The 25249-nt window shown below is 44.4% G+C and overlaps 1 protein-coding gene across 2 annotated transcripts; it reads left to right on the forward strand.

Moving 5' to 3' along the window:
• Positions 1–2330: 2330 nt before the first annotated feature.
• On the forward strand, positions 2331–17834 carry LOC147080430 (serpin H1-like). Of its 2 annotated transcripts, none has more exons than XM_085981184.1 (5): positions 2331–5327; positions 5444–5542; positions 6863–7095; positions 10041–10110; positions 15349–17834. In XM_085981184.1, exons 1-5 carry the CDS (start codon positions 4745–4747, stop codon positions 15408–15410), a joined length of 1047 nt encoding a protein of 348 aa, XP_085837310.1. In that variant the 5' UTR covers positions 2331–4744; the 3' UTR covers positions 15411–17834. The 2 variants fall into 2 exon arrangements, with proteins under 2 accessions (XP_085837310.1, XP_085837309.1); XM_085981183.1 differs by lacking the exon at positions 15349–17834 and having other exon boundaries at positions 2660–4623; positions 4714–5327; positions 10041–11087.
• Positions 17835–25249: the final 7415 nt, after the last annotated feature.

A 25249-nucleotide genomic window follows, 5' to 3' on the forward strand; every position in this document is an offset into this window, starting at 1 on the left:
CCAGCTTCCACCCTAACCACGTTAAAGAAGCCATCCCCTATGGACAAGCCCTGCGAATACACAGGATCTGCTCAGACGAGGAGGAACGCGATGGACATCTACAGATGCTGAAAGACGCCCTCGTAAGAACGGGATATGACGCTCGACTCGTCGATCGACAGTTCCGACGGGCCACAGCAAAACATCGCATAGACCTCCTCAGAAGACAAACACGGGACACAACCAACAGAGTACCCTTCGTCGTCCAGTACTTCCCCGGAGCGGAGAAACTACGCCATGTTCTTCGCAGCCTTCAACATGTCATCGATGACGACGAACACCTCGCTAAGGCCATCCCCACGTCGCCACTACTCGCCTTCAAACAGCCGCCTAACCTCAAACAGACCATCATTCGCAGCAAATTACCCAGCTTTCAGGAGAACAGCGACCACGACACCCCACAACCCTGCCACGGCAACCTCTGCAAGACATGCCAGATCATCAACACAGATGCCATCATCACACGTGAGGACACCACCCACCAGGTACATGGTACATACTCATGTGACTCGGCCAACGTTGTCTACCTCATACGTTGCAGGAAAGGATGCCCCGGAGCATAGTACATCGGCGAGACCATGCAGACACTGCGACAACGGATGAACAGACACCACGCAACAATCGCCAGGCAGGAGTGTTCCCTCCCAGTCGGGGAACACTTCAGCAGTCAAGGACATTCAGCCTCCGATCTTCGGGTAAGTATTCTCCAAGGCGGCCTTCGAGACACACGACAATGCAAAATCGTAGAGCAGAAACTGATAGCCAAGTTCCGCACTCATGAGGACGGCCTCAACTGGGATCTTGGGTTCATGTCACGCTACATGTAACCTCACCTGACGTAGGGTCATCCAGACTCGAGTCATCGTTGGCTTGTGTTCTCTACACAGATGCGGCCGGACCTGCTGTGATTTCCAGCAAAGAAAATGTTTTTTGGCTGTTTTTTGTTTTTCATACAGACCCCAGCATCTGCAACATTTGACCCCTTGTGACCCCACCTCAATGTTCTTTGATGTAATGTTTTCCTGACTGACCTGTTTGGACACCATTCACACCTCTGATTGCTGTGATTATCTCTCTGCCGAGGGATTTCAAATAAAACTGTTGGACTATAACCTGGTGTTGTGACTTCTTACATTTGTCCACCCCAGTCCAACACCGGCATGTCCACACCAATCCAACTTGGCCAACTTGCTCCTCGTACCTATGATGTTTGCTTTATTTAGATTTAAGGCCCTAGTTTCAGATTGAACTAAATCACTTTCAAACTCAATATAAAATTCTATCATATTATGGTCACTCTTCCCTGAAGGCCCCTACTACAAGGTTATTAATTAACCCTTTCTCATTGTACAATACTGGATCTAAAATAGCCTGTTCCCTCGTTGGTTCCTCAACATACTGATCTAGAAAACTATCTTGCATACATTCCATGAATTTGTCCTCCACACTATTACTGCAAATTTGGTTTGCCAATCTATATGTAGATTAAAGTCCCCCATGATTACTGTATTACCCTTGTTGTATGCACCTCTAATTTCCTGATTTATACTCTGCCCTACATTACAACTACTATTTGGGGACCTATAAACAACTGCCCTTGGCTGTTTCTTAGCTCCACCCAAACAGACTCTACTTGATCCTTTCTCTGTACTGTCTTTATTCCATCCTTTATTATCAGGGCTACTTCTCCTTTTCCATCCTCCACATAGGCAGCAAGAACCTCATACCTTTTGGACAAGAACAAAGGCTGAGGCTCCTCCACTGCACCTGGGGTCCCCTTAACTGCCTGAGTTGCAGTCACACCCTCCTGTCCCTGACCACTAACCAGACCTGTACCACTACCTGACCTAAGGGGTGTGTCTGCACCTCAGACTCCAGCTCAAAAACTTTGAGCTGAAGTTCCTCAAGGTGCAGGCACTTACTGCAAACGTGGCTGTCCGGGATCACAATGCTCTCCACAAACTCCTACATGCTGCAGTTGCGGCACACCACCTGCACTGCCATCCCTATATGACCTTGTTTTATTAAATTAAATTTTATAATTGAATTTGTAATTATGTAACTTAGTTTACAGTGTAGTTTCTTGACTACTTACTTGATCTAGATTAAGTTATGGGCATCTACCTGTAACACAAAGCACTACAAATAGTGTAGGCAAAAAGCAGCAACTCCTTCCCCCTCTTCTCCGAATTCCCACAATTTCCAAATAAAACACTCTGTTTAAGTCCACTCCGTTTAATCCCGCTCTGTGCAGACCGCGATCAGCTAGAAGGTGGAACTGGAGGCTGTTGGTACCAATCCATCAGACTTTATTTTCTCCCATTATTTACTGAACACGAACTGGAGGCATTAAAACGTTTGTGTGTCAGCTGTAGTTCAATGGTAGCACTCTGAGTTAGAAGGCTGTGGGTTCAAGTCTCACGCTGGGGGCTTGAGCACAAAATCTAGGCTGACACGTTAGTGCAGTACTGAGGGAGTGTCGTGTTTCAGATGAGACGTTAAACCGAGGCTCCACCTTCCTTCTCGGGTGGACGTAAAAGATCCTATGGTCCCGTTTCTGAGAAGAGCAGGGGCGTTCTCCCTGGTGTCCTGGCCAATATTTATCCCTCAACCAATATCTAAAAACAGATTACAGGAAACTTTCTGCTATCCGGCACTGACTGGACCGAGCTGGTGCCGGCCCATCAAAACTGCCGGAGAAACCAGCGCTAATGTTAAAACATAGAGCTTCTGAGCTCCGTCTGAAGCAACAAACCCTGTTGCTTAGCAACAGCTTCAAAACAGTCAGCGCAGCTTGCAAGCGTCTCTGTAGCTAAGCAACAGCTTCAGCTAGACGCTTGCAGAGCCAGGAATGGGGGAAAAAAAGCAACGAAAAGTAAAAAAAACTTATCTGAACCGACTCCTGAATTTTGCCGGTGGATAGAGCGTTCCGGACATTTAACCTCCGTTTAAACGAAAGTTTCCTGTATCTGGTCATTATCCCATTGCTGTTTGTGGAGCCTGGCTGTGCGCAAATTGGCTATTGCATTTCCTAGATTACAACAGTGACAACGGTTCAAAAGTACTTCATTGGCTGTAAAGTTCTTTGGGCCATCCTGAAGTTGAGAAGGGTGCTATATAAATGCAAGTTCTTTCTTTTAAGAGGAGCTGTTGGTTTCTGAAAGTCACAGTTACAAGTATTTATTTAGTTTGGTTGTTGTCTTACACAAAGGTCTGTTTTCTTCAAGACTGGTGACAGAAGCTTTTGTTTTGATTATATGGACATATCCTATTGTGAAAACATTATTTGAACAATCCTGTCATTGCATTTGAGGAATTACCAGGATGTGAAAATTTGAACAGATGAATTTTACTCAATTTAAAAATTTACACCAAGATTCCCATATTTTGAATTTTACTACAGTATACTACTGTGATGTGCATTGGCCTGTTTGCGGAGGACATATCATTTTCAGTAATTTTGTAACTTCAAAAGCTGTTTTCAATTGGTTTGCATACTGATGGAGGTCTTTCTGTCAACTGTGCGGTAATCAGGAAAACACTCTGCACTGCCATTATTAGGTCTGTCTACATCCACACAAAATGTGGGGATTAAATATTAATGACCAATAAGTGTAGAATAGATTCCAAACCCCAAAATGGAAGGAGGCAGTCAGTCAGATCCACATGAGAGCACAACATTCAAGTAGCCTCTGCTGGTCGTATAAACCATGTTTTTGTGCACTTTATTTTTTTTTGATGATTGCTAATGTAATTTTTATTTCCTATACAAAAGCTTTTCTGACAGGAGTGAAAAGAGCAATAAAAGCTAGAATTTACTGTTGGCAATAATACTGAACGAATGCTTGATGCATTCCTCTGTCTGCTATTTTAATGGAGATATTAACAGTCATTTTACTAAGTACCTGTTCAGTATTGTCACTATTCATGAGCGTTCCAGTAATCCAGTAGAGTGTGGATACAAAATGTAGGCAAAAGTATAATAATACTGGAGAGTTAGATACAATTCTGGTGTTTGCTTAATTGTACATAATCATGTAGTGGAAACTGGGTGGGTGAGCAATTAAAATTGCACAAGTTACTTGCCCGACCTGAAGCTGCCAGGAACGGACCACTCGCGATTTTAATCTGCTCAACTGAGCAGGTGGCAAGGACACACGTTCGTAGCCAGCAGAGTCCTTGTTTTACATAGATACGTCGGGTGCCGATGACATTGTGGGCCCCGACTGCACTTATTACTCGGCGGCCTGAGCAGGAAGTGACATGAAGTTTCTTGTCAGCTCAACCCAGCGAGGAAGCAGATCAGGGCCAGAAGAGGCCCAAAAAAGGCAAGTTTTAATTTTTTTAAAACTTTCTTTAAGCTTAGGCCTCTGCTGCCGTGATCTCGCCTCCTCCCCCAATTGCAGGGTGGAGCCAATCCCACAATTTAGCTGCTGTTGGAGGGCGACCTCCAGGCCGCACGATTTTCTGACGTGTCCTGTCCGGAACAGGCGGGAAGTTGGTGGCGGGATTTAAATGATGGCGGAAACCTACTGGCAGTTTACAGCCAGGCCTTTGTGAGAAAGCATTATTTTTTTCCATATTGTAAGTACCCCAATACATTAGGGTAGGCTGTATGCATCTCTAAACTGTTTTCTTTGAAATAACCGTATTCCATTCTTTGTCCACTAACAGTGCTACTGGCTTGTATTTACTGGACGAAACCATGGAGATGAAATTAGTCGTCCTAAACCTGCTACTTTCCGTAGTAACAGCAGATCATATGATGTTGAAGGAACAAGGTTCTATCCTGGCAGATAGCACAGTAAACCTGGCTCTCAATCTCTACAAGACCATGGTCAAAGACCAGAAATTGGCATTTGAGAACCTCCTCTTCTCACCTGTGGTGGTGGCTTCCTCCTTGGGAGTGATGTCTCTGGGTGCCAAAGATAAAACAGCCAAACAGGTCAAGTCTCTCCTCAACATCAACCTGCATGATGACGCTCTTCATCCTACTTTCTCAGAACTGTTTAATGAGGTCAGCAATGAAACTGCCCGCAACACCACTTGGAAGATTGGCAGCCGCCTCTATGGGCCAAGTTCAGTCAAATTTAGGGATGACTTTGTTCAGAAAAGCAAGAAGCACTACAGACATGATCATTCCAAGATTAACTCCAGAGACAAGAAGAGCTCAATCCAATCCATCAATGAATGGGCCTCTCAGACAACAGGGGGAAAACTAGGAGAAATCATAAAGGACGTGCCTAGTATTGATGGTGCCTTGTTTGTCAATGCCATGTACTTCAAGCGTGAGTATTGTCATCAGTGATAAAGGAATTGTATTAAATGGTGACAGTCTTCAAATGCAGATGTTCAGTGTGCATGCACTCGGCTACAAAACTTAATTGTTAATTTGCTTTCATAGCTCACTGGGATGAAACTTTCCATCACACCATGGTTGATAAACGAGGTTTCATGGTGACTAGAACCCACGTTATTTCTGTACCTATGATGCACCGTACAGGTAAGTGTTAGAAATTTATAACATGTTTTTGAGTTATACAGACCAGGAAAGTCCTAGGTTTGATCCTTGATGAGTTAGTAGCCTGAGTGACGTTAGCGGTGTTACATTTGGCTTCAGTGCTCTAGGTTAGGGAAAATTCCCTTAAGAGTTCTTGCCTCTGGTTGCTATAGAGTGGCTCCTACTGGAAGTGTGTCTGGATGGACACCAAGTGAGGAAAGGATTAGGCTTGGCTGTGATGTTCTCCACAGTTGGATAGCCTGCCGACAGTGACTGTCATGGCTCACATACGAATGTTGGCCACTTGTGGCAAGATATCAAAGGACACGAGACAGCCTTGAAACCAGACTCCAGTGATGAAGCCACTGTCTTCAGTTGAGGAGGGGAGAAGACTGAGCAAAAAAAGAGAAATGTATATTTTTTGGAGACAATTGGGGAGGGAGTTTTAACATGGGTGAGCGGGTGGGGGGTTAAATGGCAAAAATGCCCAGCAAGTTCGGGAAGGCGGCTCCAACCCACCCGACTTCCGGGTTTTACTGAGGCGGGACAAGGGGTGGGCAGCCAACCCACTTCCAGGAGGCGGGTTGTCATTTTAAATACGTTAATGAGGCTGAAAGCCTCAAATTTAACCTGCTTTGCAGGTTTTACTGTGGCTGGCGGGGTTTCCCGGACCCGGCAGCTGTAGCAAGGTGAGGACAGGCTCGGGGAGCACTCCTTGTGGGCCGGGAGGAGCAGGAGTGCTTTTTCCCGGCCCCCTATGCTCTCCTGCCATCAGACTCGCTCCCCCCCCCCCACATGGCTATGACACCTGCGGGGTCAGGGAACAGAGCCCCTTGGGATCAGACATACCCCTGGGGTCAGGGATCAGACCTACCTGGTCCTGCGGCCTCATCGGAGTGCTCCCGCCTGACTGGAAGCCAAGCCTGTCAAATCAGGTTGACTTCTGGGCGGGGAACCTGTCATGGCCAAGAGTCGCACACTGTGGAGTTAAATCTCCACAGTGTGCGGGGAGACCCAAACTTCTGGGTTTCTCGCGCACTACTGGACCGCACCCACCCCCGCTCCCAGCGCGTCCGGAAGTAAAAATTGTCCCCCAAAGACTGTATTTTCCACTAAGTTTTCTCCACCAAGATTCTGTAAAATGCAATGAAAATAAAATATTAATACAAAATATTTTAACTAATTAACTCAACATTAAAATTTAGTGTTTTTGGAATTGTAGATCTTGCAATAGTCTTCTACAGGGTCTTCAACAAGTGACAAGTCAGAAACCTGTGTTAAAGTGCTTGCCATTTCTGATGCGACTACAAATTAATCTTTCAGGACTGTATAACTTCTATGAAGATAAGGATAATAAGGTTCAAATTGTTGAGATGCCCCTGGCACACAAGTATTCCAGCATGATTTTCATAATGACACATCATGTAGAACCTCTGGAGAGGATAGAGAAGTTATTGACCAAGGAACAGCTCAATACTTGGTATAGCAAGCTGAAGAAACTTGCTGTTGCTATCTCTCTTCCCAGAGTCAATATCGAGGTCAGCCATGAGCTACAGGTAAGAACTGTGACTTAACAACTTTTCAGTAACTAAGGAACTAAATTTAATGAGTATTTGAATCACAGATAACTTGCAATAAAAAATATCTTCTGTTTAACTTCATGTAAGAAGTGAACATACTACACTGAGGAGGAATTTTTAGTTTCTAGACTTAGTTTGTAAACTGGTTTAGCTATCTATCACTGGTTCTGCCTGGTTAAACATCAAACACTAATGGACCTTCTCTTCTCTGCCAAAATTGCTCACTACTCTAGGATCATCCTGGAGAGCAAAAATATTTTCAAGCTGCTTTTCTCCACTACCAACCCCTTCTTTAAGCCGCTCTCCTCTGCCCCCTCCACCCTCACCTCCAATAACATGTACAAGGAGCTCATGGATGTCTTTGTCACTAGGATTCAGATTATCTGTTCAGCTACCTCTGCCGCATCCCCCTTCCCCTTAACGAGGGTTCTCTCTCCTCCGGTACTATCCCCCTCTTTCTCAAAACCACTTATCTCCTTCCACCTCAAAAAAAATAAAATAACCTTCAACCCCTCTGTCTTGGAAATTACTGCCCCTTTCCTCTCCAAAAGTTCTTGAACATGTTGTCGAATACCCCAAATCTTGTCCTTTCCTGTGAATCCATGTTTGAATCTCTCCAATCAAATTTTTGACCCTGTTACAGCATTGAAACGACTCTAATCAAAGTCACAAATGATATCCTCCGTGACTGTGACCATGGTGTACTATCCCTCGTCCTTCTTGATCTCTCTGTAGCCTTTGACCTGATCAACCACACCATCTTCCACTAATGCCTCTCCTCCATTGTCCAGCTCAATGGGACTGCCTTTGCTTGGTTCCTCTCTTGCCTGTACACTCTTAGCCTGAGCATCTCACTTTCTTACCGCCCCCAACACCATTACCACTGGAGTCCCCTAAGGATTTATCCTCGGCCCCTCGTCCTCGTATATATGCTGCCCCATGGTAACATTATCTGAAGACATGGGGTCAGTTTCCATATGTACGCTGACCTCTCTCAACCCCTCTATTGCCCCTGTGTTGTCAGACTGCTTGTACAACACCCAGCCCTGAACTAGCTGCAATTTCTTGCAGTTAAACATTTGAAAGACCAAAGCCATCATCTTTGGCCCTTGCCACAAACTCCAGACCCTTGACACCAATTCCAACACCACCTCCCTAAACCTCTCCACCTCTTAAGACCCTCCTTAAAATTCACCTCTTTGATCAAGCCTTTAATCACCCCATCTAATATCTCATTCTTTGGTTCAGCCTCCTTTTATGTCTGGTTACATTTCTATAAAGTGCCTAAAAGCTTGGTTAAAGTGGTATGTTTTAAGGAGAATCTTAAAGGAAAAGAGGCAGAAAGGTTTAAGGAAGGAATTGGAGTGTAGGGCTTAGACAGCTAAAGGCATGGCTGCCAGTTATGGAGCAGAGGAAACGTTCCAACCTGCCCTGATAGTCAGTGGCTATGCAACGTAGATTTATATCCAACAGTACTTGCTTCAACCAGACCCAAAAGCCATCTGATTATCACACAAGGGTACTGTCCCCTTTTGTCACTTTGCGTACAAAGATTATCTCCTTATACATCTTTCTACATTTTTTTCTTTCTACTCAATGACTCAGCACTGACATTGCAGCTTCGACAAAGCTATCACTTTACCCTGGTAACATTAACTGTTTTTCTTACTGGAAAAAAAATCAGTCACTATACTAGGAAAAATAAATAGCAGTGCAATAACATACTGGCCAGCTTAACTGAATCTCACTGGTCTACAGTAATTTTCCAGAATACCAAAATGTTAGCATTGCAAGACTGGAAGAATATATGTTACACAGCAGAACAAGATTTGTGACATTACATTTATTTGTTTATATTGCTCCGCTAGCCACAGGGCCTGTGCTACAGGTGTTAGTGCTGCAAATTGGAAACATTTCCTATTTCAGGCAGCCAGTATTGGCATCAAGCATTCCCTGGTCAGATATCGCATGGCTCAATGAATAGTAAAGCTCCCCTAGCCTGCCCCAACTACATACCTGAGCCCTAACCTAAGAAGAGCGCCCCCAACAGCACCAGTGTTCCATGTTTCCCAACAGCCAATTGACCTGTTTAAAAGAGAGATAGCTGCTTAATTTGGAAGTAAGGATATCCAGGGATATGGAGAAATGGGAGAAAATTGGGATTAATAAGGTGTAGCTGCCGTGGTTAACACAAAAAGTTGGTTTGAGGGGTCTAATGGCCTACCCTTTTTCCTATGTTCCAGTTATGCTATGACCTATTTTAGATTGCCGCTCAGTGCCAGATTTGTGCTGTGGGCCCACGTTTATAAGAAACTAGATTATTACTTTCCAAACTTGTTTTGCATAGAACCCTTGCAGCTACCAGATAGGAGACCTTAATCTTATCTATCTTGGCTGGATTCAAACTCAAGTCTGTGAGGTGGATGAAGAATGTGCTAACCTAATCTACCACCGACTCCTCAATGTTGATATTTTTGTTCTAAAAGCTACTGCCATAAACAAATTTGTGTCGTTGTTATGGTACTGAGTTAGCAACCTAGCAGCGGTGAGTTCAAATCCTACCGTTGCAAATTGTGAAATCGAATTCAAGAAATCGGGTAATTTTATGGTCTACCATCTGAAAAATAAACACTGAAAGCTGTTGGATTGTGAAAACCCACCTGGTTCACTAATGTCCTTCAGCAAAGGGAATCTGCCCCCTACACCCAGCCTAGTTACACATGACTCCATGGTTGACTCTTAATGCTTGTAGTGGTATAAGGTGAAGGTCTAAAGAAAGCGTTACGAATAAGACACTGTTCAATAAATGTTTTTCATCTTGTTTTCTAGTGACAGACCGTTGGAATATATTTAGAATGTAACTTGCTTTTGCTTTTGTTGTGGTAGTTTTCATTCTTTGAAATTCTTTTATCGTCTTTTAGAACCATCTGCAGGAACTGGGCCTGACTGAAGCTGTAGATAAGAACAAAGCTGATTTCTCCGGTATCACGGGTAAGAAGGACCTACACTTGTCCAACATGCTCCATGCTACTGCTATTGAATGGAACACTGAAGGAAACCCTTATGACATGAGCTTGCATTCTCTTGAGGAACTGAAATCAGCCAAGCTGTTCTATGCAAATCACCCCTACATCTTCCTGGTTCGAGATAACAAAACCAACTCTATACTCCTTATTGGAAAGTTAGTCAAACCAAAAGGCAATAACCACGATGAATTATAAACTTGAATTTTACAAAGTGCAGTAATGTTCTGTATGTATATTAATGACTTCACATTCAGATTACTTGTGCACTGGCGGTGGGGTAATTATTATTCTTGTTACTGTGGCTCCACAGTGTTGAACTTCTCTGGGGAGAAAAAGAGCAGTTGCTTGTGATAAATTCTAATCACTGTCATTAGGTGGGAAACTCATGAAATGTCCAATAGAATGCATTTTGGTTCACTAAAAATATGGCTGATTATTTAAAACCAAGACTACTACATAGCTAGTGGCACCAGAGTTTAAGGAATTTAGTGACTTCTAACTATATACCATAAACCTCTTATATCACTGGATCAATCATTGCACACACAATTCTATTCTCTATTTCTATCGTCTTTTTAGTTTTAACTCCCTGTAGATCCCTAAATATTACATTTCATAAGATCAAGAGACTAAGAATTTATAATCTGAATGGTTCATGTCTTCACTTCATGTAAATGAACCAATAAATATTTTTTAATCATACTGATCTACAACAACAGATACTACCTATTTGTGCATGAGTATATGTTTAGAAAGTGAGGTTGTTAATGTCACCACAGTGGAACAAATATCGTCTTTCTATGCAACATAGGTTGTTTGCAAGTGAGTACAATTTTTCTGCCGACAGTGTTACATCTATTTTTTTATTCTTTTTGGTGAGTTGGATCATCTGAATAACCTTTTCTCATTTCTACTGCTCTTAATAAAAGGAACCAAAAATTATTGCTGGTCTCGTTTCTGAGAAATCAAATACATACTGTAAATACCTGGGTGTAAGGTAAAATTACTGTAACTTTCCAAAATCTTAAAAAAAAACAATTTGTAACCCATGTATAAAATGTCCCATCAGCCACTGCACCTCCCCAGATAGGGCAATGTTTAAAGGATAGTGCCATTACTGTACAAAGATGGAGTGGCAGTTTTATTCCAGGAACAATGCATGGTCTGGATAGACTTGAATCATAGAATGGTTACAGCACAGAAGGAGGCCATTTGGCCTGTCACGCCCGTGCCGGCTCTCTGCAAGAGCACTTCAGCTAGTCCCACTCCCCCGCCCTTTCCCGGTAGCCCTGCAATTTTTTTCCTTCAGGTACTTATCCAATTCCCTTTTGAAAGCCTCGATTGAATCTGCCTCCACCACCCTTTCAGGCAGTGCATTGCAGATCCTAACCACTCGCTGCGTAAAAAGGTTTTTCCCTCATGTCGCCTTTGGCTCTTCTGCTAATCACCTTAAATCTGTGTCCTCTGGTTCTTGATCCTTCTGCCAATGGGAACAGTTTCTATCTACTTTGTCTAGACCCTTCATGATTTTGAACACCTCTATCAAATCTCCTTTCAACCTTCTCTGCTCTAAGGAGAACAACCCGAGCTTCTCTAGTGTATCAATGTAACTGAAGTACCTCATTCCTAGAATCATTCTCTTAAATCTTTTCTGCACCCTCTCTAAGGCCTTTACATCCTTCCTAAAGTGTGATGCCCAGAATTGGACCCAATATTCCAGTTGAAGCCTAACCAGTGTTTTATAAAGGTTTATTATAACCTCCTTGCTTTTGTACTCTATGCATCTATTTATGAAGCCCAGGATCTCATATGCTTTTTAAACTGCTTTCTTAACCTGTCCTGCCACCTTCAACATGTACCCTTTAGTTTATATTGCCTCTTCTTGTTCTTCCTACCAAAATGCATCACTTTGCACTTTTCTGCATTAAATTTCATTTGCCATTTGTCTGCCCATTCCACCAGCCTATGTCTGCTTGAAGTCTATCACTATCCTCCTCACTGTTCACTATACTTCCAAGTTTTGTGTCATTGCAGATTTTGAAATTGTGCGCTGTACACCCAAGTCCAAGTCATTAATATATATCAAGAAAAGCAGTGGTCCTAGTACCGACCCCTGGGGAACACCTTCCTCCAGTCTGAAAAACAACCATTCACCACTACTTTCTTTCCTGTCACTTAGCCAATTTCATATCTATGCTGCCACTGTCCCTTTTATTCCATGGGCTTCAACTTTGTTGGCAAGCCTATTATGTGCCACTTTATCATAAACGCCTTTTGGAAGTCCATGTACACATCATCAACTGCATTGCCCTCATCAACCCTGGAAATTAAAAAAAATATTGAAAATAATGAGGGTGTCATGGTAAGGAATCTTTTGGGCATTCTCCATAGAAAGAATTTGGAAAAACAAGTTATTTTAAATGGTGTGCGCTTTGATGTTATTTCCTCATTGTTTGAATATAATAAGGAATTTGTTAGCTTGTCTCAGCAGTTGATAAATAGCTCTCACCTATTGGAGAGTCACTGGCCCTGGGTGCTTGGTAAGAGATCTGGAAGGCCTTCCCTTTCTGGCTGTGAACAGCAAGAGATAATACACACATTGACAGTCAGTTTTGTTTGAAACTGAAAAGACTGCAAAAGCAAAAGTTTGTAATGAAAAGCTGCGAGTCAAGCAGCAAAAGGCTGAGAGGTTATAATGTAAGAGGTAGTCAGAAATCATTTTGTTTTAAGTCAAGCCAGATGATCCTCTGATGTGGAGAAGTGTAGCATGTTCATTAGTTTATATCTTTATACAAAGACAAGTAGTGCGGATTCAATTAAGTTGATCTGATCAAAAATTGCACTATGTTCACTTGGTATAAAATCAAGCAGTTTAATAAATTGTATCTCATCTCACCAAGTGCTTGCTCACAAATATTCAGTTAAGATCAGAAGAGGGTATTGTTATACCCCGGGCTATGCCATCATGTAGTTTATTAACGTCCAAGGAATAAATACTCCTACCAAAATTAACCACGGCACATTTTGTTTTATTGAATTTAATTTGCCATTTATCCACTCACTCTGCAAGTCTGTTTATATCTTCCTGTATTTTGGTGCAGTCTTCCATATTATCAGCTATATCTCTCAATTTGGTATCATCCACAAATTTCAACACCATACCTCTAATTCCTGAGTCCAAATCATTTATGAATATTGCAAACAGCAAGCATCCCCGCAGGATACTTCCCAGTTTCTGCCAGTCGGAGAAACTTCCATTAACACCTACCCCGTTGTGTTTTGTAGCCAGCTTTCAATCCATTCCACTACTTGGTGCCTGACTTCATATGCCCTGACCTTTGGTCCCTTATGTAGAACCTTATCAAAGGCCTTCTGAAAGTCCATGGATACCACATCCCCTGCATTGCCCTTTTCTACTTTTGTTACTTCAAAGGATTCAGTAAGGTTGCTTAAACAAGACCTTTTTAGAAATCTATGTTGACTTTTTAAAATTATATTCTCCACCTGGGTGTTTTATTTCATCTTAGAATTTTTTTTAGTATTTGCCCCACCACTGATGTTAAGTGCTCTATAGTTTCCAAGATTAGTTCTATCTGGCTTTTTAAAGATAGGAATTATATTTGTTGTCTGCTAGTCCTCTTGACACACTTCATTTTCCATTGAAATTTTATCTAGGGATGCTACTGCCTCTATCTGTAGTTTCTTTGAGCATCCGCAGGTGCAATCCATCTAGATCGAGCTTTGACTGCCTTAAGTTTAGTTTGTCTAGTATTGTATCTCTTTTTTCTATCTTAACTGTTGTAATACCCCTCTTGACTTCTACTATTGCCATTTGTTCTTTGTTCGCCTCTTCAGTGTAAACTGAGGTAAAGTACCTATTCCCTATCACTGCCATTTCAGTAGCTCCCGAGAGTTTATCTTGCTCATTATGTGCATCTGGAATACTTTATTTCTTTTCAGATTCTTGATATTTTCATTTTGTATTGCTTCTTTGCCTAATTGTCTTGTTTTACCTCTTGTACTTTGAATATGCATTTTTCTTTAGATTCAATTTGATCCTCACCCTTTTTTTTATCCATGGTCTCTCATTGTTGGTGCTGACATGTGTCTCTCTGCATCTATGTCCCTGCCAATCCCTTTTTCCATTATCTGATGTCTCTTGTACAAAGTCTGTATCTCCATCTCCCTTTCTTGATCTCTCTCCTGTCAAGATCTCTGTCCCTTTGATGTCTGTCTCCCTCATCTTTCCCCCACTGAATCCGTGTCTGTTGCTGTCGTTATGATCTTTGCCACACTAATTTTTCCTTGCATGCTCTTTCTATCTTTCATTAGAACCAGGAACGGCTGGCAACAGTGACATAAAAGGTTTGGGGCCAACATTCATTTTTTTATGTACACAGCGTCAGGAAAAGCTGGTAACAGCATAAGGATAAGGCTTTAGGAAAGGTGGGGTGGGGTGGGAGGACAAGGAAGGAGCAGGATGGTTAGGTGCAGGAGGATTAAAGGGCAAGAGTGAATTTACCTGGTTAGAGCAGTAGCTCTAAGAGACAGGCTAAATTAGCTAAACATCGCAATTGTGTTCCAGATTTCAGACTACATACGAGTAATACCGTAAAAGATCATGTAGCACATTAAACAAAAACATTTCACTTACTTTAAAAACAAATTCTTTGAGTTGCTTACATTAACTGGAGGAATGTGACATGTTGAAAATACCAGTGAACTGGACCATCATGGAATTGAACTTTTAAGCAATAATCCTCTACAATCTTGTGTGATTTTTAGTTACTGCAGTAATGCCAATTTATACAAATCTTCACCATAACTGAAAAGTTAACATTCCAGATCAACAGCAGAATTTGCCAGCACTTCGATTTCCTTCAAGCTTTTTTTTCTTCCCCCACCCCAATTTTCTCTGTGGAGCTCCTTAAATATTCATTTCATGGAATAACTTGCCTAGAGCTTAAACTCAGGTCTCCATCTCTTCAATGTGTTTGCGATCCAGAACCACAGACCAAAACTACAATCAAGACTGATGATTCTCTCCCCAATCATTTCCTTGAGTACTAACAGAAAATGCTAAAAATGTACAGAGTGGTCAACTACTGATAGATTAATGTTGCAAATGTGATCCTTTATTAGAACTGACCAGTTCCAATGAAGGATCTATAAGCGCAAACATTAACTTGTCTTTCTTTTTCAGGTGCTGACGGACCTGCTGCCCACTTCCAACATTTCTGTTTATTTCACACGACCAGCATTTGAAGTTTTCTTTTTAGCTTCTAGATTAGCCCAGCAGAGGTACATAATGATTTGATGAACCTACCTCTCAGAAGAGCAGTTTTTTTTTTGCTGTGGGGAAAGGAATCAGTTAAAGAGACTGAAGGTTTTTTTTATTTATTTTACAACTTATGGTTTACAACATGAACATTTTTTCCCCCTGTCACTTCCAAGGACTATGAAGGAGCAGAAAAACATTTTCTACAGATACTAAATCGAATACATTCACACAGGTTACATGAATTCAGGTGACAAAAACTAGTTAATTCAGAGATTAAGTACAGCTCAAGAATTCATCTGTTGCAGCTTTAGTTTGTTAACTAACATGAAAGAAAGTTGGCAAAGGAATTGGAACTCTTGAATTGGAGAATGGGGAAAAACACAAGAGATTTGCCAGATGCTGCTTAATAGTAAATTCAGTAATTTTACTGTAATTATATATAATTGCAACTCAGAAAAACTCCACTGAAGCAATTACTTTTGTAGGCTAATCAATAGGTGGCAGCTACACATCTGTGTAGTTACCACCTTTTCTCACTCCCAATGCTATTCCTCCATTTATTACCATACGCTGAGAAAATGCAAGTTTTAAATGGCATATAGCAACAAGTGCCTCACTTTGCTTTCAGCTGAGCATCACAATACTGTCACTGAATATATATATGTAATTTTAAAAAGGCACCACCAACAATGCAATTGCTGACAACTCAGAAACCATTGATGTCCTCAGACAGAGAGGGGTGTACTCTGCACAGTTGACAAATCCATCTTGGTATTGGTGCAGGTTCCAACTCTCAATGCACTTTCAAAGGCTCCAAGGTGAGCAGTGATAATTGAAGTGCAACTCAAGTAGAAAGGCTAACCCATGTTCTGCCTGTTGCCATATCCTCGTCTGTGTGTGTCCTTCCAGTCATCCTTTTCACGTGCAATCCTCGTGGCCTGTTCGTCGTCAGCCTCATCATCATTCTCTGCTTCCTGATCTTGACTTTCCTGATCACCTAGAATGAGAAAGCTTCCAAGATCAATTTAAAATCTACCAATTAGATCTCTCCACCAGGCCAACATCATTGTAGGTAAATGAACCACAAGTTGTGGTTCTGAGCTGTATAGACCTGAAAAGTTCAAAACTTTATCCCTAATCTGGGTTGAGTTATTCCTACTACTGATTGTTATAAGAGCACATGATGGGCAAATTATGAGCGGACATTAGAATAGTTGCCACATTCATGTGGCCACTTCCAGGACTTGAGCATATAATCTAAGATAACATTTCAGTACAGTACTGGGGGAGTGCTGTTGGATCAGATTTTAATCCAAGGCCCTGCCAGCCTGCTCAAAGTAGATACAAAAGATCCCATAGCATTATTTGAAGAGAAGTATTTTGAGGTGGAATCCCAGGGTCTAGGAGCCCTGACAAGGGTGTCCCAGGAATATTAGATAAGGAGAATCTAGGAACACTGGGGTAAGTCCTAGGAACACTGGGGTAAGTCCTAGGATCTAGGGGCATCAAGGAGGAAGTTCTTAAGGAACACTGGCCACAGTATAGGATCAGGGACTGTGGTCTAGAAGTTGGAGAGCACTGAAAGGGTTCAGCAGAATCTAGGATTGGGAGGGCGGAAGTCCGAGGAGGGAGATCCTGATGTCCAGCAGAATTCATTTGGAGCGTTGCCAGAATCTGGCAGTACTGGGAACAGCAGGGCCCAACACCTTTAACGAGGGAGAGGGGCCCCAAAGAATAGCATCCAAACTGTTGTTGACTCCTTTCAAACCATCAGGCCCCATTCCCTGAATGGCAGGTACCACTATCACTACTTTCCCCATCGCCAGCTGTTCCCTATCTTTAGGGTCCTGCCCTAAAGCACCAAAGCATACATTTTCTCCTTGTTAAAAAAGATAGAAAATCATGAGCTGGATGTGTGCAATTTCCTGATGTACACACCTGACATGCGCTAGGAGCTCACTATTAGTGAGGATGTTGACTTAAACAGTCTTTAATAGACACAACTTTTACATAAACAAAAAGTTCATTGATTATGCAGTTTCCAAGTTTTTATATTAAAAAATTGTTAGACATCAAAAATAGCTCCGGAGAGATTTTTAATTGAACATATATAATCAAAAGTAATCATAGAAACTTACAGCACAGAGGGAGGCCATTCAGCCCACTGGGCCTGTGCTGGCTCTTTGAAAGAACATTCGATGGATTGCTTGGAAAATTGATTTTTTAGCCAATCAACAAAGAAATCACAATAATACGTTACTGTTCCCAATGCTGCCTCAAACACAACAGCTATTACTGTTCCCACATGGTATTACATTTTTATGTGAGAAGCAGGTGACAGAAAAGTGCAATTTTAATATATTAATGTAAATTCATCACTTGCCTGAAATAAAAGTTTTAAGAATTCAGTCAGCAGTTTCTTTCAAAGTCATTTGGAAAAAGCAAACAAACCCTTCTGCCCTTCAACTGCCACTGCTGCACAAATTGCAGGCTAGCAAATTCTGAAAACTGCACATGCTCGGTGTGCAGAGACACAAATGGAAACTATCAACTGTTGAGGTGAAAATATCTGGTTGGACCTCAAGCTTTTGAGAGGGGCTGAGGTCTTCAAGTAAAAAACAATAAAAAAGGCATTAAAATACACAAGATAATTCAATGGATATATTTAATGTTATTGTGAAATATGTAATTTTTAAATTGTTTTATAAATTTCAGCTACTGGGATTTTAAAAAAGGGCAGATGAAACTTTTTTCAGAAAGTATTTTGAGCAACTTGAGGGAACCCAGTGGCTAGATCGGAGTCACAGTGATGAGTTTATATAGGTAATGTTAGTAATGTGGACATATGAATTTATAGTGGGAAAAAATTCAAACAAAAAATGTGACAAAAGAAGTCAAGTTATGAAGACAGAAAGTGTGCATAGACATAAGATTTTTAATATATTATAGAAAGATGCAAGTTTGTGAGAAAGAAGTGACAAATGTTATTTTATTTCTATCTTTTCATCACTCATGACAATCCTTTCTTATTTGTCACAGAAACACTTTACCATTTGAAACAATATATTATACTTCTGCTAAACTGTAGATGTGTCCCCCTTTAAGCCTACAAAGTCTATTAGATGTTATGTAAACAGCAGGGTTATAGAGCGGACAAATAAGCTGTTGCAGACATCCTGTCGCTGGTTAATTTATGTACTTGGAAAATACCCGTATTATTTTATACTGGCATTTGGCAAATGTGAGATAGGAATTGCACACTAGGGGGTAGAGTTTCCATTTTGGGTGCAGTGATTCCGGCAAATGTTTCCGCGTAAACTAATTTGCATATTGCCAAACGCAAAATCTGCTATGACCTGGCGCAATCGAGCAGTGATTTATAAAGTAACTAGCTGGAGTACCCGGCGTTGCCGAGGGAAATGAAGAAACCTCTGCCATGTTTATGAAACTGTTGGGATTGAAGAACTCTTCCGAAGCACCCAGGAGGTGGTTCTTCAACTTTGTTTTTTGTTAATGGAGGGGGAAGGAGAGAGAGGAGGGGGGGAAGGAGAGAGAGAGGGGGGGAAGGAGAGAGAGAGAGAGGGGGGGGGGAAGGAGAGAGAGAGAGGGAAGGAGAGAGAGGGGGAAGGAGAGAGAGAGGGGGAAGGAGAGAGAGAGGGGGAAGGAGAGAGAGAGGGGGAAGGAGAGAGAGAGGGGGAAGGAGAGAGAGAGGGGGAAGGAGAGAGGGGGAAGGAGAGAGAGGGAAGGAGAGAGGGAAGGAGAGAGAGAGGGGGAAGGAGAGAGAGAGGGGGAAGGAGAGAGAGAGGGGGAAGGAGAGAGAGGGGGAAGGAGAGAGGGGGAAGGAGAGAGGGGGAAGGAGAGAGGGGGAAGGAGAGAGGGGGAAGGAGAGAGGGGGAAGGAGAGAGAGGGGGAAGGAGAGAGAGAGAGGGGGAAGGAGAGAGAGAGAGGGGGAAGGAGAGAGAGAGGGGGAAGGAGAGAGAGAGAGGGAAGGAGAAGGAGAGAGGGGGGGAAGGAGAGAGGGGGGGGGAGGAGAGAGGGGGGGAAGGAGAGAGGGGGGGAAGGAGAGAGGGGGGAAGGAGAGAGGGGGGAAGGAGAGAGGGGGGAAGGAGAGAGGGGGGAAGGAGAGAGGGGGGAAGGAGAGAGGGGGGAAGGAGAGAGGGGGGAAGGAGAGAGGGGGGAAGGAGAGAGGGGGGAAGGAGAGAGGGGGGAAGGAGAGAGGGGGGAAGGAGAGAGGGGGGAAGGAGAGAGGGGAAGGAGAGAGGGGGGAAGGAGAGAGGGGAAGGAGAGAGGGGGGAAGGAGAGAGGGGGGAAGGAGAGAGGGGGGAAGGAGAGAGGGGGGAAGGAGAGAGAGAGGGGGAAGGAGAGGGGAGAGGGGAAGGAGAGGGGAGAGGGGAAGGAGAGGGGAGAGGGGGGGGAAGGAGAGGGGGGGGGAAGGAGAGAGAGGGGGACGGAGAGAGAGAGGGGGAAGGAGAGAGAGGGGGAAGGAGAGAGAGGGGGAAGGAGAGAGAGGGGGAAGGAGAGAGAGGGGGAAGGAGAGAGAGGGGGAAGGAGAGAGAGGGGGAAGGAGAGAGAGGGGGAAGGAGAGAGAGGGGGAAGGAGAGAGGGAGGGGGAAGGAGAGAGAGAGGGGGAAGGAGAGAGAGGGGGAAGGAGAGAGAGGGGGAAGGAGAGAGAGGGGGAAGGAGAGAGAGGGGGAAGGAGAGAGAGAGGGGGAAGGAGAGAGAGGGGGAAGGAGAGAGAGGGGGAAGGAGAGAGAGAGGGGGAAGGAGAGGGAAGGAGAGAGAGGGGGAAGGAGAGAGGGGGGGAAGGAGAGAGGGGGGGAAGGAGAGAGGGGGGGAAGGAGAGAGGGGGGGAAGGAGAGAGGGGGGGAAGGAGAGAGGGGGGGAAGGAGAGAGGGGGGGAAGGAGAGAGGGGGGGAAGGAGAGAGGGGGGGGAAGGAGAGGGGGGGAAGGAGAGGGGGGGGAAGGAGAGAGGGGGAAGGAGAGAGGGGGAAGGAGAGAGGGGGGGGAAGGAGAGAGGGGGGGAAGGAGAGAGGGGGGGAAGGAGAGAGGGGGGGAAGGAGAGAGGGGGGAAGGAGAGAGGGGGGAAGGAGAGAGGGGGGGAAGGAGAGAGGGGGGGAAGGAGAGAGGGGGGGAAGGAGAGAGGGGGGGAAGGAGAGAGGCGGGGGAAGGGGAGAAGGGGGGAAGGAGAGGGGGGGGGGAAGGAGAGAGGGGGGGAAGGAGAGAGGGGGGGAAGGAGAGAGAGGGGGAAGGAGAGAGAGGGGGAAGGAAGGTGAGGAGGGGGGGGAAGGAGCTTGGCCCTAAACAGAAAATACAACATAGCTGATTACCTGATCATGGTAAAGGATAACAAACTGAGAAGAACCTTGACAAGGTACAGACTTAGCGAACATAGCCTAGCGATCGAAAAAGGCAGACACAGGCTGCCAAGAGAAGACAGGATATGCTCTCACTGCAGTCAGGGAGTAGTGGAGACAGAGATGCACTTCCTCACAGCCTGTGGAAAATATCAGGGCATCAGGGAGAATTTCTACCAAAAATTCTCACAAATATGCCCTGAATTCAGAAATCTGAATGACAACCAAAAACTCCCATTCCTACTGGGAGAGGAGAGAAGATGTGTAACACGGGCGGCACACTATGTTACAGCTTGCCATGAACAGAGGGACAACCAGTAAACTAAGAAAAGAATATATATAAACAATGCGAATGTATATTTATACACTCAGGGATATACCTGTTTATACACTGTATGAATAGAACTGCGTTTATGTGCTCAACCATAAATGTATTTTGATGCTTTGGCAACATAAGATGTAACTTATCATGCCAATAAAGCGATTTGAATTGTGAATTGTGAAGGGGAGGGGGGGGGGGGGAAGGAGAAGGGGGGAAGGAGAGAGAGGGGGAGAGAGAGCCAGACAGAGTGAATACACACGCTGAAGATGGGCTGCTGAATTTTTAGTGTTTAAAGTGGGGGAAAAAAAGGTTCATTTCAAATTTTAAAAGGTTTTAAAGTTAAATTTAGTTCTAGTTAAGTTAGTTTAGTTTGTTTAGTTAAGTTTAAGTTTAGTTTAGTCTAGATTAAGGAAGGAAAAGACCACCAAAGGAAAAAAACCCAGAGGAAATTAGAAAAAAAAAGCCAAAGAAAAAAAAGAAATAAGGGAAAAAAAAAATATACAAACCAAAGAACAGCGGCCGCACGGGGCCACAGCAGCAGCAGAAGCGAGGTGACTCGGCCGCATCGGGAACCGAGGCGCGAAGGCCGCACGGAGACGCAGCGGCTGCCGGAGCGAGGAGACTCGGGGAGGCCGCTTCGGGAAACGAGGCGAATCGGGGAGGCCGCACGGAGACGCAGCGGCAGCCGGAACGAGGTGACTCGGGGAGCCCGAGCGGCGAACGAGACACGGCCCGATCGGCGGCCGCAGTCCAGCACCCGAGCGACGGCCGCAGTCCAGCACCCGAGCGACGACCGCAGTCCAGCACCCGAACGGCGAACGAGGCACAGCCCGAGCGGCGGCTGGGATAGAAAGCCCGGGAAAGGCCCGAGGAGCCAGGCCCAGAGACCTCTGAGGCGAAGGGGAGCAACCAGAAGGCTTCCAGAAGCAAACCAAGACTGTGAGTACAGGGCCCAGGGAGGGAGACTGAAGCCAGGGAAAGGCCCGAGGAGCCAGGCTGAGACAGAGGCACAGAGACCTCTGAGGGGGAGGGGAACAGCCCGAAGGCACCGGGAAACAGCGGCTCACAGACCCAGACCTGAGAAGGGTGAACCCAGAAGCCGAGGCCCAGGGACCACGGGGTCGGAGAGGGGGACCGGGAAAGTTCGCGAACAGGGAGAGGGAAACACCAAACCCGGGGCCCCAGAAAAGCTTATTCTAAGATCAACAATACTTTACCAAAAATGAGCGAATCAGAAGATCCACAACAGCCCCGCTTCCAGATTCCCCCCAACACCGCAAAAAAAGCTATAAAAGCGATCAAGCATGAGCAGATGAGAGAAAAACCAGAAACACTTTTTGCTGACTGTTACAACAATGGGACAAAAAGTAACCTCATTTTCTACTCAGATCAGCCAGTGGCTTGGATCACAGCAATAAAATCACACTATACCAATGTTAAGCTAGAAAATACCGCAAATGGGTCCATAATGAAAATTAACACACCAGGAGACAGTTCAACTACGACGGTCAACGCGTACAATACCGGAACAATATTAGTGCAAGGCAACCTCGACAAATTTGCAACAGCCTTCAGGACACTGAAAAAATTAACTAAGGGGGGAAGGAACAGCCCCAGAGTGGCCCGCACTCCCCCCAACATTGACAACTTACCAGGAGAAAATCTGCCTGGTCAGGAGGTGAACGAGCCACACAGTTCAAACCAGACACTAACCCCGGGGAACCACAGCCACACGATACAACTGACAAACCCCAGCATAACTACCAGGGAGGAAGCCACACATAGTCCCCCTACCATTCCCAGCTCACCAAGAGAAGAGCAGCATAGCCAGGAAGTGAGTGAGCCCTCCAGGGCCGACCAGCCTAGCCAGGAAGTGAGTGAGCCTTCCAGGGCCGACCAGACACATACCCCGGGATCACACAGCCAGATACAACCAAAAGATAAATTTAATCAATTAGAGATCGAGATGGTTAAACTTAGAGAGGACTTCCTCAAAATGAATGACTATCAAAATCAGGAGAGGGAGAGACACAAGAGAGAGCTGAAGCTACTTGAGAACCAGGTGAATCTACTTAGGAATCAGGTGAAAGAGCTGCAGGAAAAAGAAGAGAGCCATAGAGGAGAGATAACACCATTAGACCAGCAACCAGAGGCTAGAGATAAGACAAGACAGAGCCGGACGGAACGGCTGCACTCCCACACGGAACAAAAGCAACAGACACACAATACAAGGGGTGCCACACAGACCGACCAGCATACTGATTCGCAATCTTCCCCCACCACCGTGGAACCACAAGCGGGCCGCTCACAAGAGGTACGCACACACCAGACACCCCAGCCCAGCACACACACTATGAGTCCAAGCGAAAGCCACCAGACAGTAAACACAAACAAGGCTGACGTCGTAATACTCATAGACTCAAATGGGAAATTTCTATGGGAGAAAAAGCTATTCCCTAGAAGTAAAGTAGAAAAGATCTGGTGCCCAACAACAAACAGAGCCATGGGATGGCTGACCAAAGCCAGATTAGGCTCCCCCCAACACATAATAATATACACGGGCACAAATGACCTAAAGACCCAACAGAAAGAAGTAGCAACATCACTCAGAGCAATGATTAGGAAAGCAAGCAGTACATTTCCAAACACTAGAATCACTGTTTCCACAATATTGCCGAGAACAGACTTCAACAACAACACAATTCATGAGATAAATGCCAGCATAGCAAGAGACTGCGAATCAAACCACAACGTACACCTGGCCCAACACCCCACCCTCGATGAGGAATGTCTTTACGACCACGTCCACATCCAAAGGCAAAGAATATCGATCTTTGCTAAAGCCCTGAAGGACGTCGCTTTTAACCGGGTCCATACCCAGACTCCAAGAGGACCCCCCCCCGACCACCAGAGATCAGCGGGGTACATATCAGGAACACTACAAGGACCACCAACACACCAACCGAGACCAGAGAGGATCCCCATGCAAAACAACATCAGACCTGCACCACTCCTGTCCCACAGGGGAATAGGACTGCTCCCAGCCAGACAGAGGGAGAGATGCACAGGACGTACGCAATACCTCAGACAGAAACAATCCATTAAGAGACAATAAGCAGATGTGCAGCAGCATCTACTTCCGCCTTATGGATCAAGGACTAATTAATAGAAAGAACTGTAACCAAATTGTATTAACTTTTGTAGACAACTGATGTGATCTTTTTTTTCCCACACTTAGACACGACAAACACGTACCACTCTTTAACCTATCATAGTAAAAGATCAAACTTAACATGAAATCCTTATATATTTCGACCTGGAATATCCAAGGTCTACGCTCTTCACTGCGAGAAGTGAAAAGTAGGACCCCAGAGTTCATAGATGAAACTAAAGACCTAGATATTATCATTTTACAGGAAACTTGGTATAAAGGAAAAGGACACACTGGCTGTCCCCAAGGGTACACTGAGCTAGTGGTCCCCTCCAATAAATTACCAAGTGTAACCCAAGGCAGAGACTCCGGAGGCATACTGATCTGGTTTAAAACAGAACTTAAGAATTACATCAAATTTATAAAAAAGGGCGAAAACCATATGTGGCTCAAACTTGAGAGGGAGATTATCTCAAACACCCAAGATGTTTACATTTGCGCACTTTATATCCCTCCAATCGATTCCCCGTACTTTAAAGAGGACACCTTCTCCAACATGGAGGGGGAAATTATCCAATACCAGGCCCAGGGGAACGTGTTGATCTGTGGGGACCTCAATTCAAGAACGGGCGAAGAACCAGACTTCACCAATAATCAGGGAAACAATTACGTTTTCGGGAATAACCACTGACATCCCTTCCCTTCCATACAGGCATAACTGCGACAAGCAGTCAAATACCAATGGAAAACAGCTACTACAGCTCTGTCGAAACCTGGGTCTGTACATTGTCAATGGTAGGTTCATAGGAGACCTCCTAGGAAGATCGACCTATTGCTCACCTCTTGGCTGCAGCACAGTAGACTATATGATTACAGACTTAGACCCATCCTCTTTCAGAGCATTCACAGTCAAACCACAAACAACACTGTCAGATCACAGTCAAATTACTATGTTCCTCAAAAAGACAGAAACAAACAACATAGAAACACAACCCA

This window comes from Somniosus microcephalus, unplaced genomic scaffold (genome assembly GCF_052327205.1).
Source record: "Somniosus microcephalus isolate GS21.2 unplaced genomic scaffold, FLI_Smic_1.0 scaffold1608, whole genome shotgun sequence".
NCBI lineage: Eukaryota > Metazoa > Chordata > Chondrichthyes > Squaliformes > Somniosidae > Somniosus > Somniosus microcephalus.